Here is a 13,218-nt window from a genome sequence, read left to right as displayed (position 1 = left end):
TTTTAATTTGTTTTTTTTTCTGCGAAGAAGTCTCTTTGGTGATCTTGGCATCCGAGATGGCAGGCAGAGGTCTGCAGTGCCTGTGCAGAAATGCAGGTGAGGCAGCCACGGGGCCTTGGCCTGTGCCGACATGTCACATAGAAGAGTGCACTAAAACCAGGTGCAGCTGCGGGGGATTGGGAGACGCGGGTTTTGCTGAACTTTGGGTCTCTGTGTGTGTGTACACCCATTCTCCTCTGTAAGAGCACACAGTCTGGGCAGGAGAACGAGGGGTAACAGACCTCCCCTCCCGGCAGGGAGGAGCACCCTGTACCCCGCAGCCGCTTTGCCCTCCCCCCTACTCCCCTCTCTGGTCTTCAGGGGTGCAGGAGAGGGCGGAGGGGGGTGGCGTGCGAGCTGCCCGCGCCCCGAAAGAGAAGGTTCCCGGCGGCCGCCAAGCCGTGGGCACTGCGACACCCCCCTTCCTTCTCCTCCTCCTGCCGGAAAGTAGGCCCGGCCCGTGCTCCCCGCCTAAGCGGGAGGCGCTCGCCGCACGCCGCCCACCGCCGCCGGAACAAAAGGGGCGGCTGCATGGTGGCGGCGGAGCGCCCTGCCGCGCCCGCTCCGCGCCGCGCTCCGCTCCGCGCCACCATGTCGGGCAGCGGCGGCGGCAGCAGCAGCAGCAGCGCGGTGAAGAAGAGGAGCCCGGCGGGCTCGGCCTCCTCGCTGGCGCAGGAGGAGGAGAAGCAGGCGATGGAGAAGATGCTGGAGGCGGCGGGCGGTGGGGCGCAGGAGAACGGCTGCGCCCGCTCGCCCTCGCCCAGCGCCTCCGCCGAGGGGGTGACCCTGCAGCGCTCCATCACGTTGCTCAACGGCGTGGCCATCATCGTGGGCACCATCATCGGCTCCGGCATCTTCGTCACCCCCACCGGCGTGCTGCGAGAGGCCGGCTCGCCGGGGCTGTCGCTGGTGGTGTGGGCCGTCTGCGGGGCCTTCTCCATCGTGGGTGCCCTCTGCTACGCCGAGCTGGGCACCACCATCACCAAGTCCGGCGGGGACTACGCCTACATGCTGGAGGTCTACGGCTCCCTGCCCGCCTTCCTCAAGCTCTGGATAGAGCTGCTCATCATCCGGCCCTCCTCGCAGTACATCGTGGCTCTGGTCTTTGCCACCTACCTGCTCAAGCCCATCTTCCCCACCTGCCCGGTGCCCGACGAGGCTGCCAAGCTAGTGGCCTGTCTCTGTGTCCGTAAGTACCCGCGGACCTTCTCCAGGTGCCTGCTATCCTGCTACCCCTCAGTGCTCACCATCCCCAAAAAGTAATTCCAAATAGCTAGCTGCCTTGAGCCCATGGTTTTGTAGGAGATTCACCATCTCTTCTGTGCTAAACTGGCTCCATCCTGGGGTTTTTGGGCTGTTTGGAACAGCGTGAGTAGGAAACGTGGCCCCATCCCAAATAAATTGAGCAAAAATTTCCCAAACTACCAGTTAACGGGCTAGCGAGCCTCTCTTGATTTCTGGCAATGCAGCGAGCAGCGTGCGAGAAATGCAGTGTGTACGCTGGAATGGGATTCCCCATGCCCTCCCGCAGGAGCGTGTTCGGGCAGGGTAAAATCCCCTGGCAGCCCTGCAGTGCCGAGGAGCAGCGGTAGCAGGGGTGGGAGCTTGGGTGCAGATATAGGTGAGGGTAACGGGCGGTTGGGAAATTATCTGTCATGAGCAGCTGGTGCTGAACGTGGCCTGTGCTGCAGTGCCTGGCTGTTTTCAGCACCAGTTTTGAGATGAGACGCGTCTCGGCTGGGTGTGCACTGATACTGTGCTCGAAGCCCGTTTGGGTTTTTTGCGAGCAAATACTACATCTCTTGACACGTTTTGCCTTGCAGAGAAGTTCAGTCATGCTGTGATGAATTTAGGGCCACCGATGTCTGCCGTGGCACACAGATCTCTCTCCTGATGCAGGTTTTATTATCTCTCTGGTATTTTGAGGTCTGCGATTTTTGCCAGTGAAGCCTTATTTTCCATTCCTCCAGTGGCGGCGAAGTCACCCCATCCAAATTCCTCATTCTTTAAATATAGGACCGTTTTCTGCCTTTCTCTCCTCATTTCATATTCAGTCTGTGTTCCACTCCGGTAGTAGTTCTTGTGCCATTGTGACAGCGTATATTGTGAGATGATACAATTTTTTGGTGAGGATTTTGTAAAGCATTTATTCTCTGTACAAAGTTACAGTGAGGTGATCTTTTTATGTTTTCATTTCAAGGTTGTGAAGAGAAGCCTCCTTGTCTGTGCTGTCCAAAGGGAGATTGTGTTAGATTCCTTCACCCTCTGAGGATTGCGGGCATTCAAAAGTTGCAGCACATGGTCATTATGGGAAGATATATTGTCTATAAATGTCTTCATACACAAAGTGACAGACTACATCTTATGGCTAGCTAGCAGATATAGTAAGATAAATGTCAGGGCAGCAAATTGTACTTTCTTTGGGCAAGACCTAAACTTATTGCCCAGATACGTTTTTAGGAACGTCAGGGCAAGTAGACAGGCATATGGACTTTTCGTCCAAGTTTTTAACAAAGTGGAGTGCATGTATTAAGGAAATACAGTCACCTAACTAAGAAAGCTATAGCAGGGTTAGAAAATAGTTCTGCTGATGGGTTCCTTGCATCAAATGGGGCCTTGTGAAAAAACAGGTTTTAGAGCTTTCCCCCCAGTCTGCAGTACAGTTTCTCTTCTTTCAAAGAGAGGCATGTATGCATGTGGTGGTCATATCATTTGCCGAGAAACTAAGAGAGTTTATTAGATGGACTTTCTTAGGGGTTTATGTCAAAATTTTGCTATGCAAGAACATACTGTAGTTGACAAAACCTTTGAGAATGTGTTTCTAATAACATGTAACTTCTCATCTGTAGGATCTTTCCCCAAATGGGTGGGATGAGGTGTCTCTGTTCCTGTTTTACTCGTCAGAAAACAAATAGAGGGGTAAAGTAGACTTTGCCCATGGCGAGATCTGTTGAGTGATAGGGTGGATTGCAGCATGAAATTTCTTGATGCCAGGTCTCATTCCCACTTACGCTTCTCCAATAAGTAATATGTCTCCAACTTTCTTTTTCTAGCAATTAGTAGTTTTCCTGAAGCAGAATTTGTTCTTGAACCTTTATCTTGAAATGCCAAGGAAAGAGTTGCTAGTTCTACAAATCTGCGTCATTTCCATGTGTTTCTTCTTTAAACTTTACTCCCCCCTACATCGCTGTCTGCTATTTTGTTTATGCTCTGGGTTAAATTTTCATTTGTCTCCTTTGCCTACAAAAGGTTAGTTCAGCATGCATTGCCTTCAGCAAGTTAGGTTTTTTTGTAACTTTGATTTTTGGAGTTAGCTTTTCTGCTTTCTAGTGCCAAAACCACATCATGAAGCAGGAACAATAAATGAAGTAAATCTGGTCAAAGGACTTAGCGAGTCACACAAAACTTCTATGGACTAACAAGCGTCTTTGTTACATGGTTGGTCCAAACATACTCCTACCCAGTGAGATACTATTTTTTCCAAAGAGCCCTAGGGTGGGGAAAATGGCGTATATGTGCATACGCTCTAGAGCATATGTTAACGAGCTATCTCAAAGGGGGAAGAATGGTTTAGGAAGCAATAGGGGCATTTGGGGCCCTGGGTTGGAATACAGTTGAGTTGTTATGTAGCCAAAACCCATCTGCCTAGAACAGTACCAGCTGTATTCTTTGCAAAGTTTGTGTCTCAATATAAAATGCAATTGGCTGCATGGTTTCTAGTAAGAGGAGAAATAACAAAAGTTGTTTGTTTCCACTTTGAGTGTTACTGGTATTGAACAGTTGAATATATAATGTGGTGTTCGGGGTTTGCCACCCTGAAGTACAGAAATTGAATTCCTAGGCATTAAGATAATCTAAATAAATCACAGTCTTGAGAGAATGAAAAAACCGTTGGAATAGGGAATTTTGTTTGCCTTAAGGTGCTGAAAAAAACAAGATGGGTGGTAAGTAGAATTTAACTATAAATAGGTATTTTCTGCTATCAAGATTGTAATCTACGGGCAGTTGGTATGCAAGACTACTTCTTCCGAAAGACAACATGAATGCCTATTGTGGTTGCCAAATAAAAGTGTGGGAATCCACTATAGGGAAGTCTTCCTGTAGCAAGATGGGTCAAGCTGTTCATCATTAGTGTGGCTAGTTTTATGTTCACCGCAAAACAGCCAGTGCTCCCTAGTTCTAAGAATTTGCAAGTAGTTTGGCTTAATGCTTTTCAAGCTGTGGGTTACTTAAGTAACTCATAAACTGCATGTTATTTTATCTGTGAGATTGGATGGCCGATACTTGTAGGACTGATAAATCACAAAAGCAAATGCTAAGGGATAACAAACAGAAGGTCCACCTGGTATCCAAGCATTTTTTGATCAGAAGAAATTAAAGTTCATGAAACTGAGGATTTGTGCATATGCATGAAAACCCAACAATAATTTGAATTCCCCCAAATATGGCCTCAGGTAAACAAATTTTACCCTTTCTACAGAGGATGGAGGGACAGTTACTAGGTTCTGAGTTTTCATATTTGATGACATCTACATTACAGTATCAGTACTCTACATGGCAAAGAATTAAACTACTAAAGATTCTATAGTCTGTGTTTCAGGTGCACATTTGAGGCTACGTAGATAAATGAAAATTATGTTTGTTGTTGGCTCTTTTCTCTTGAAAAGGCATCACAGTGGAACGTACACTTGCACTGCACTTCCAACACGCTTGTATCTTTTTCTGTAATTTTCTCCAATTTATCTTCATTTTGAATTAAAAAACTACACACTTTTTAACAGAATACTTAGGTAGCAAATGTAGTTTTGAAATAACTTGTTGTTTATATATGTTACAGGACCATTTTCACAAAGCAGAAGCAGGATCACGTAAAACTGTTTAATCCTGTCTTCCCCCCCCCCCCCATTGAGGAGGTGATGTCCAGGTAGTGGCCTGAACAGTGACATGGAACAGCATCCAACTGAAAGTGCATCTCTGAAGCCTTGTAGTTCTAGTGGGTCAGATTCTCTTTTACAGCTGGCTGCCACTTGTGTTACATTTCTTAAATTTGAACTGATAAATCTCAACAAAAATAATGAAAAATTCACAGAGCGCAACCTAATACACAGTGTATGTTCTGGAGATGGCTCAAGGATGGAAAGTTTCAAGTTATCCATTTAAAGATAACATGCATATTCCTTATTTCCACCTCTGAATTTGAAGATTTTCTACATGTGAGAGAGGTCTTTGAATTGTGGTGCAGTAAATTCTTGGTAGATAAGGGAGACAAGGGATCATGCGACTTCTGGACCTGAGCTGGTTGTTTCTTGGTGGCTGAACTGTTCTTCCTACACACATTCTTAGACTCAGCCTGCCACACACCCTCTGTGTGCTATATAACAGGTTATTCTATTATATACTTACTTTTTAACCATATAATCTGCTCCACAGAAGCTTGAGAAACTCTGCCAGTTGCATATAATTTTACTCTTGATCTTCAAAGTCAAATCAGTGATTTGATTGTTAGCTTCTGAAGTCTTTTGTCGCTTATTAATTATATATGCTAATCTGGTACTAATAACCCCAGTATTGCTGCAGCAGTATCTGCTACTTCCAAAGACACAGTATTTTAATCTTCTTTCAAATTTCTTTAGACTTCCTTTGCTGCTTCTGAAATATTATTTTGGGCATTCCTCCTGCAAGCATGGAATTCCAGTAAAATGATCCCATATTTCTCATTTGTCTCTCTTGTTATAAACAGCCTAATAGTGGAAGGTTTAGTAGCAGTCAGTACAGAGCTGAGACATATCTAATAGCACATGTCGTATGGAAACGTAAGTGCCTGACACCTCCCTGAGTACATTGTGAGTTAGAGGAGGAGAATGGTATCAAATCCAGGGTTTGGCAAAAGTGTATAGACACATGCCTTGAATGCTTGCCAAATTATAGCCATAGTCCATAAGTGAATATTCAGCATTAGCATTTCAACTAGAAATCACATATATTGAAAGCAGGAATGTCTCTCTTTAGTATTAAGGTTTTACTTTAAATCTGACAGTTTGGCTGTTTGATCAGCGGTTTAAAGTGAAGCTATGGGTAGATTTTGAACTCATCAGGCGTTAGATGGTAAGCAAGGCAAGCACAAAATACATCTTATGCTTGTCTGTTCAAGATGGGTTTTTTCTGCAGCGTTGCTACTTGGAATTAATCTGCCAGGACAAGCAGGGTGTGAAGCTTTGAAGACTCTTCTTTTGCCTCTCCTCCAGAAAGGTGGATTAAATGACTAAGTGCTCTCAGTAAATATGCCCTTGTTTGATCAGAGTGGAAGGAAGGGGTCTTTGTAGAATCCCTGCTATATGGCTAATGTTGCAAGGCGGAGGCTGCTTTTTTAAATCCAGGTTTAACTGGGGAGAGAAGTATTAATGAAAATAACCTCTGACACTAGCAGGCCTCTCCTGAAATGGATGCAGGTTTGGAGGACTCTTGAAACACAGCAAGCAACTACTGAATTTCTTGGCACCCCTCTCTTGGCTCTCACAACAAATGTCCCATTAAATTTTGTTGTATTTGAATGATTTACGCTACTACTGAGACCCTTCAGAGTCTTTTCTGATGTGGGCAAATTGTGAAGGCTTTTTCAGAGAAACCTGCCATGGTCAGTCTAATTCAAAGCAACAGCACTAGATATTTCAAGTATTCCAGTAGTCTCATAGTCCCAGTGTCAGATGTGGCCAATAGGTGAAATGCAATGGATGAGAAAGCAGTTTCTTGCCAGCCAGCACACAGAGCTGAATTCTGACCCCCTGTATGGCATAGGTGGCATGATTCAGCCTAAAAGCTGCCTGGAATTTTTCATTAAAATCATGACCCAGTTTTTAGTTCTTGATGCTGATGTTCAACCACCTTCCTGTGGATTTGTGGAACCTAAGTCAGTACAACTACGGGAAGAGGTTTCTGTATTGGTGTAACAGCACTGTGGGCCAGGTAAGATGCCATGTTTTGCAGGACCATCTGACAAGGGTAGTTATATCTCTGTGAGGCTTAAAACATTACTAGATGTTGTTTGCTGTTAGGAAGATAATTCAAAAGAGGTGGGGATGACAGAAAAGATGTTTAGCTTGCGATAGTTTTACAGTCCTTTTAATTTGCTGGGAATGGCAGGTGTACCTTTTTCTCCCATTACCAAGTCTATGTTTGTGTTCCCATGGTAGAATTACCTGTTTTGTGGAACTGCTGCATCATCTAACCTAGAAACTTTGACAGTAAGAACACAAGCTCTTTTCTAAGGACACAAGATAGTAATTCCTACCATTAGCTAGGACTTAGTTCCCCTAGCATTAATAAATGCTTTGTAGTTTTTTATGTACCACACAATTTGAATAGTGTAAACTGTATCAGCATTATTATGGTACGTTGGTACCGAAGTGGTAGGTGCATTTACGTAGGCTTGAGATCCAGCCTCTGCAGTAGCTGCAAACTCTGAAATTCTTCTCTTCCTCCAGGCTGCCTTTTGGCCCTGACTGTGCTGCACTGGTTGGCACAGCTCTTGAGAGAGTGGTGGCAAGTGCTTGTTAATTTATTCCTGCAGAATTCTGGAAACCTGAGGGTGCAAGATGCTTCTGGCAGCTGTGCTACATGGTGAAATGCTGGCATCATTCCGCTTTGCACTAACTTCTCTGGCTCCGAGCCTGTTTCAGCACCAGGGGCTTCCTGGAATTGAAAGCCAGCGGAGAGATGGAGCTGTGACACATTCAGGGTGTCTGTGGGCATTTGTTGGAGACATCCAGAGTTTGTGGTCTCAGTTAGGGGGTGGGTCTGGGGAAGATCCTTTTTATTCAACTCCAGTGGTAGGGCAGCCTTTGCCTTCTCCTTTCATCTGTTGTTTGTGGATGTGCCCATCCCCTGATTCCTCAGCATTGCTGTTTGGGGAAGAAAAATAAAAAGAAAACTGTAAACTGTTGCCAGGTATGTTTATTATTCTAAGTTGATATAGACACATTTGCTCTGGGACCAACTGGTCCTTTCCAACAGCCTCATGTGCCCCTAAGCGCTTCTCTTCTACAGACTGATTGCCCTGGCTGTTAAGTTTCTCCAGGGACTTGTCCTTGAAGAAATATCTGCAAAGGTTTTCCTTCTGCTTTTTCTTGTTACCTTGCAGGGCACAAGTCTTCACTTGATATCTATCAAGTTGAAATTTCCCTAACCATTTTCTGTGTATGTCCTTGTATGTACATCTCGTGTTAGATTGTGCTATTAGAAACAGACAGCTGAGACTATTGGAAGACGCTGTGGCATCACAGCTACCTGAATATAAAGTGGAGTGTTTTGGCCTTAGTGAATAGCTAAGGCATTGATGTTCCCATGGTTTAAACCACTGTAGTCAGTATAGTGTAATTCCTTGTTTGTACTATGTGGAGTAACTGTTTATTTTTGATGTGTTTAACCTCTTGTGGGCTTAGGCAGCAGATCTCTTCAAAGACCGTTTTTGGTCTGTGCCTTGTGCTGCTGCCATCCGTGCGGTTTGTTTCTTGGTGGCCATGGGCTCAGCTTGAATGTCTCTGTTTGAAACCTGGTTGCACCGTCTTTGTTAGAAGAGAAAACTGCTTGTCTGTCATCTGTACTGTATGAAGGAGCAGCCTTTGCTGTAGGATGGAGCTGAGAACTGTAAGTAATTGTGAGGAGAAAATCAACATCATCCAGTGGCAGATGGTAAATGGAAGCATCATCTTAGAATTGTAAGGGCTAAGTGTTTTGGAAATGTGTGAGTTACAAACAGGAATCATTGCATGATTCATCCTCTGTGTGTAGACAGTGTTACAGTCCCCGTTTTCCTGGTGGGGAAGCTGAGGTGGAGAATTTCCCTTCATTCTTCTCCTTTCTTTCCACAAGTTCCTACCCTGCTATGCATTTTTCTTCTGGTCCAGTAATACCATGAATAGGAATCCATCGGTAACTTGCAGCAAGTTAACTGAGCTTACTTCTTTGAAGCAAGCTATTTACACACATTTATCATAGTTACAGAGGTGTATACTGAATTATATAGGAAGCACTGGAGGTCAAGACCAGGGAAACCTATAGAAGAGGAAATAAAGGACAAAAGTGACATTGTGCAAGGCTCCCAAGGTATGTAACCTCACACGCAGCATGAATGCAGCTGTGCCAGTACCTCAAGAATTCCTACACCCGTTTCAGAATTGTTTCACCTGAAAAGCTGCTAAAGATCTGACGTTGAGCAAACTCCCATCTCCCCATCAGCAAGTTACATATACTGCTGGAATTGGATCCTTTTTTCCCCTGTGAGTGGGGACCATCGTGCAGAGCTGTGGATCGGCTGCTCGTTTGCTTTTTTTCCAAACAGAGCCTTCCCAAGCACTGTCTGTACTCCATCTCCAATCCATGGCCACATTCCATTACCTGGGAAAGCTGCAGCCCTGCCTTTTTCTATAGGATAGTTGCCAAGAGTGTTGCATCATAAATGCCACACCCCAGTTTAGCTGTATTAGGGCTCCATTCACATACTGTTTGCTTTGGGTAGATCCACATGCCCGCAGGGCAGCTTTACTACATTCTGCCTTTATAGACACAGGCACTGTTGTTACATATAGTGTGTTCATCATGGTCTTGTTCTATGTGGGGATTGGCACGGTGCCTTTCTATGTCTGCTTTGTAAGGATTTATTCCTATTGTCATCCAGAAATCATGTTTGGGAGGGATCTTGGAACTTGGGACCAGCAGATCAAAGGAATATACCCACAAAGTGTGAAAGGGGGGAGGCAAGATTCTGGGTCCTATGTTGTATTAGTCAGTTTATCCTTGGTTCTTATCAGTAATGGGGAAATTACCTGACTCTGCAGGTGAGTGCCAGTGGAGCAGGTTCAATGACATGCCTGAAGCCAGCGGGGACTACTAGGACAGAGTAAATAATTGAAGCTGGACCTGCTGTTGTCTTTACAACGCCAAACTTCTCTTTGAAAGCCTCTGGCTTCCCCTGTGGCTTGAGTATCTTGAAATGAAGCTCTCCTCATCAGAACAGATGAAGGGGTGAACAGCACCTTGTGAGCATGTTCTCTCTACAGCAGTCAAAAAACAGTCTCTTTCCTACTTCTGCCAGAAGTAATAAGTAAATAAAAAATAAAAGTACCCCCTCTTACATCTGCAATCACTGCAGCTTTCTAGCTCCTATTATCCCAATTATGTAAAGCCTTTGGAGAGGGGCTGCTGGATCAGACAGACTGTGTCACGTCAGGTCGTGCTGAAATCCGTATTCCTAGAATCATTCCCAAGAACGGCCCCGGTGGGTCACGCTAAAGGCCTGCCTGGCTGGCTTCTGACAATGGCCAGCGGCTGTAGCCTTAGGAAGGGTGCAGCAGAAATTAGGGCAGGGCTGTCTGATCTTTCCCTGCATTGTATCATTGCCCTGATTTATAGTAAAGCTGTGGCTGTGCAGCTTTCCCCCGTTGTTCATGTGGAGCAGTTCATCTGAGGTGAATGGAGAGGTGCCAAGAGGAGTCCCTCAGCCCCTGCTTCCCAGGGTAGCATCTCGGATCAAAGGGATAAAACTTTCTGCTTTAAGAAACCCTAGCCCTCTGGTCTCCTGAGAAGTTGAACAGCCACTGGAATTTGTCTTGGAGTTTTACTGAACAAGTACTCAGTCTGTCTTTTTGTCTCAGTGTCTGTAGGATTCTTTCTGATGGGTGAGACTGGGGTTTTTTTTAGCCCTTCCTATGTTGAAAGCACTTAAGTGTACTAACTTCACCACACTCCTTTAGGAAAGATAAATATTATTACACGGTGGGAAAAGCAAAGCAGAGAGATTGTGACATGAAGGGCTCTGAATCATGACTGGCACAGAAGAAGCTCTCAGCCCAGTTCAGTCTCTAGCCCAAAGTGTTTCCTTATTTTTAAGAAACAAAAAAACAATCGGAGCCTGTTTGTCTGTCACTGATACGTTTTTATGGGCTGAATACAGATGCTTCTGTTGCTTTTCAATTTTGGACTATGTAGAAAGCTTTTGCCTTTTATGTACACCGCCACCGTCTCACGGTCCGTCCAGCAGACTCCATACAGAACCAGAACATGAAAAACGGCCCCGAGAAAGTCGGTATTTAACGTGGAGGCTGAAGCAGCTATTGTCAAAGAAACAGAATGTCTAAATGGGGAAGGGAATGCCACTGTCGCACCTCTAAGGACTGTCTTCGCTAACGGGAAAAGCGTGCTTTTAGATGTGTTAGCTCATCCTTTAAATATCCCTCTGTAAACAAGGAGAGTTTTATTTTTAGCATAATTGCTGGTCGAAGTGAATCCTGGATCCTCTGTTCCCTCGCCGGCCTCCCCATTAGGATTCACTAGAGGTACTTTTAGTAGATGTATTGTGATCTGTACTTGGTGATATTTCACTTTGTTTTCTTCTCTGCCCCTCGCCTCCCCTGAAGCATAGACATACTGTAAGCTGACCTTGCTAACCTTTATTTTCTCCTCCCCAGTATATCTGGACAACATCCCTTTTAGCATACTGGTTGGAGCAGATATATCGCAATCCTGCTGCAAGGTGACAGAGCTGTGACCTTGCAAACCGGCGATAGTGCTGGCCTGCTGCTTGATGCTGAAAAGCCTCCAAGTCTGGGCACGCCGTGTCTTTCTAATTAGAAGCACTATATTTTCCCCTGAACAGCATGGCGGGGGGTGGGGGGGGGGCTGGGACAGGGGGTTACGTTTGGGGGTGGTGTGCCAGGTTCGTGGCACGGTTCCTCGCTGCTTGCTTTTGGCCGTGTGCCGAAGCAGGTCAGCCAAAGCCCAGCTCGTGCTGTCCTGTGACCTGCGTGGAAGCCCGCAGGCGCAGGGGTGTCCTTCCCAATGAAAATGGCTCCAGGTCATTTTGTTCTCACCCGCTTCAAAGGCCCAGACACCCTCAAAGTGCTAAAGGGGCTTGAAAGGCATGATACAAAAAAAAGTGAATCTGAAATTCCATATTTACTTCTGGCTTTCATTCTTGTAGGATGTATTGGGCCATGTGCTTTTCTTCGCGAAGACATCCAACTCTTTCATTTCTTCAAACTTTAAATGCTCTTGTATTGAGATGATACTAGATCCTAGGGTTTTGGGGTGGGGAGAGGAGCCAATGGTCCTGAAAGCAGGCTTCGTATTCTGGAATGTGCAGTCTGCTGCACTGGGACCGGCTTTGCTCTTCCCTGCCTAAAGATCCCCTACAAGCAGCCTTCAGCTGAGCAATATATGGACGCTTAAATCCTGTCAGCTTGATGCATATAGCGGGCTCTCAGACCCCTGTGAATGAATGATGCAACTCCTATCCCCTCTTGCCTACGTGTGCTCTGAGTCACCGGGAAGCCCTGTCGTTCTTGGCACTCGCTCGAGCAGGAAGGTGAAGTCTAATCCTTGCTGTGGGACCCAAATACTGTGGTCCCCGAAGACCGAGCTCTCTGAAGCCAGCCTGTGGGTACGCCTGAGCCTGTCCATGCCCACGTGTTCTGGGAAGGCTATTCCCAGCTCTGGCACGGGCTCTGTGCGCATTTCCCTGAACTCTTACCAATGCAGTTGCTTTCTCACAGGCGGGGCAGGATGCAGGGTGGCAGCGAGCCAATAAGACCCTTTTAAATGCCCAAACACTCCTTTCTCCTCCCATGGCTTTATTTCTCAGTTTGCAGTGTATTGTGCCCTTGCTGGTGGGCAGGGTGTGAGGCTGCGGGCACGTGCCTCTGCTCCAAGCTGGTGAGATGTGAGCAGTTCTGGTGCGTGGTCCTGCCGCAAGCCGGAGCGCAAAGGCAGGCGCTGCCGATCCTGTGCAACCCTCTCACGTTGGAGGTGAGGTAGTGAATGGATGGAGTGCTGGTGCCCACATCCTTCGCGTCCACGTGTGCGCTCAGGCTACACGCAGCTGGGTACCGATCTGTAGTTGGGAGGTAACCCTGCTTCAGAGGAGGGGCGTGTTGTGGTTTTCCCTGTGATGCTCAGCATGTGTTGAGGGTCTTAAGGCACTGAGTGCTTTTGCTGGGCAGTAACCGAACCATCCGACTACTGCTATCTCTGCCTCCCGTTGTTATCCGTCGCCTCCCCACCTGGTTCTGAAGCACCCTGTGGGGCTCAGACCCATGGGTACGGGCTTGTAGCCGGAGTCTCCACTGGCAATCTCCTGGAGAGATTGGTGACCTGATAAAGGTGCTGCTGATCCCCCTCGTATCTTGG

General features: G+C 46.4%; 1 protein-coding gene across 1 annotated transcript in view; it reads left to right on the top strand.

Annotated features, from left to right (window-relative positions):
- The window catches only part of SLC7A5 (solute carrier family 7 member 5), a gene marked incomplete at its 3' end in the record, with an annotated part of 35,185 nt that continues 21,967 nt past the window's right edge, over positions 1 to 13,218 (top strand). Inside the window, exon 1 of the mRNA XM_082005509.1 lies at positions 1 to 1,228. Coding sequence (XP_081861635.1) covers positions 571 to 1,228 — 658 coding nt within the window. The 5' untranslated portion in view covers positions 1 to 570. The remainder of the gene's footprint in view (positions 1,229 to 13,218) is intronic.

The sequence above is a fragment of the Phaethon aethereus genome (genome assembly GCF_964289735.1).
Source record: "Phaethon aethereus genome assembly, chromosome: 13".
NCBI lineage: Eukaryota > Metazoa > Chordata > Aves > Phaethontiformes > Phaethontidae > Phaethon > Phaethon aethereus.
The sequence above is the reverse complement of the archived record's forward strand: the minus strand, read 5'-3'. Positions and strand labels throughout refer to the sequence as shown.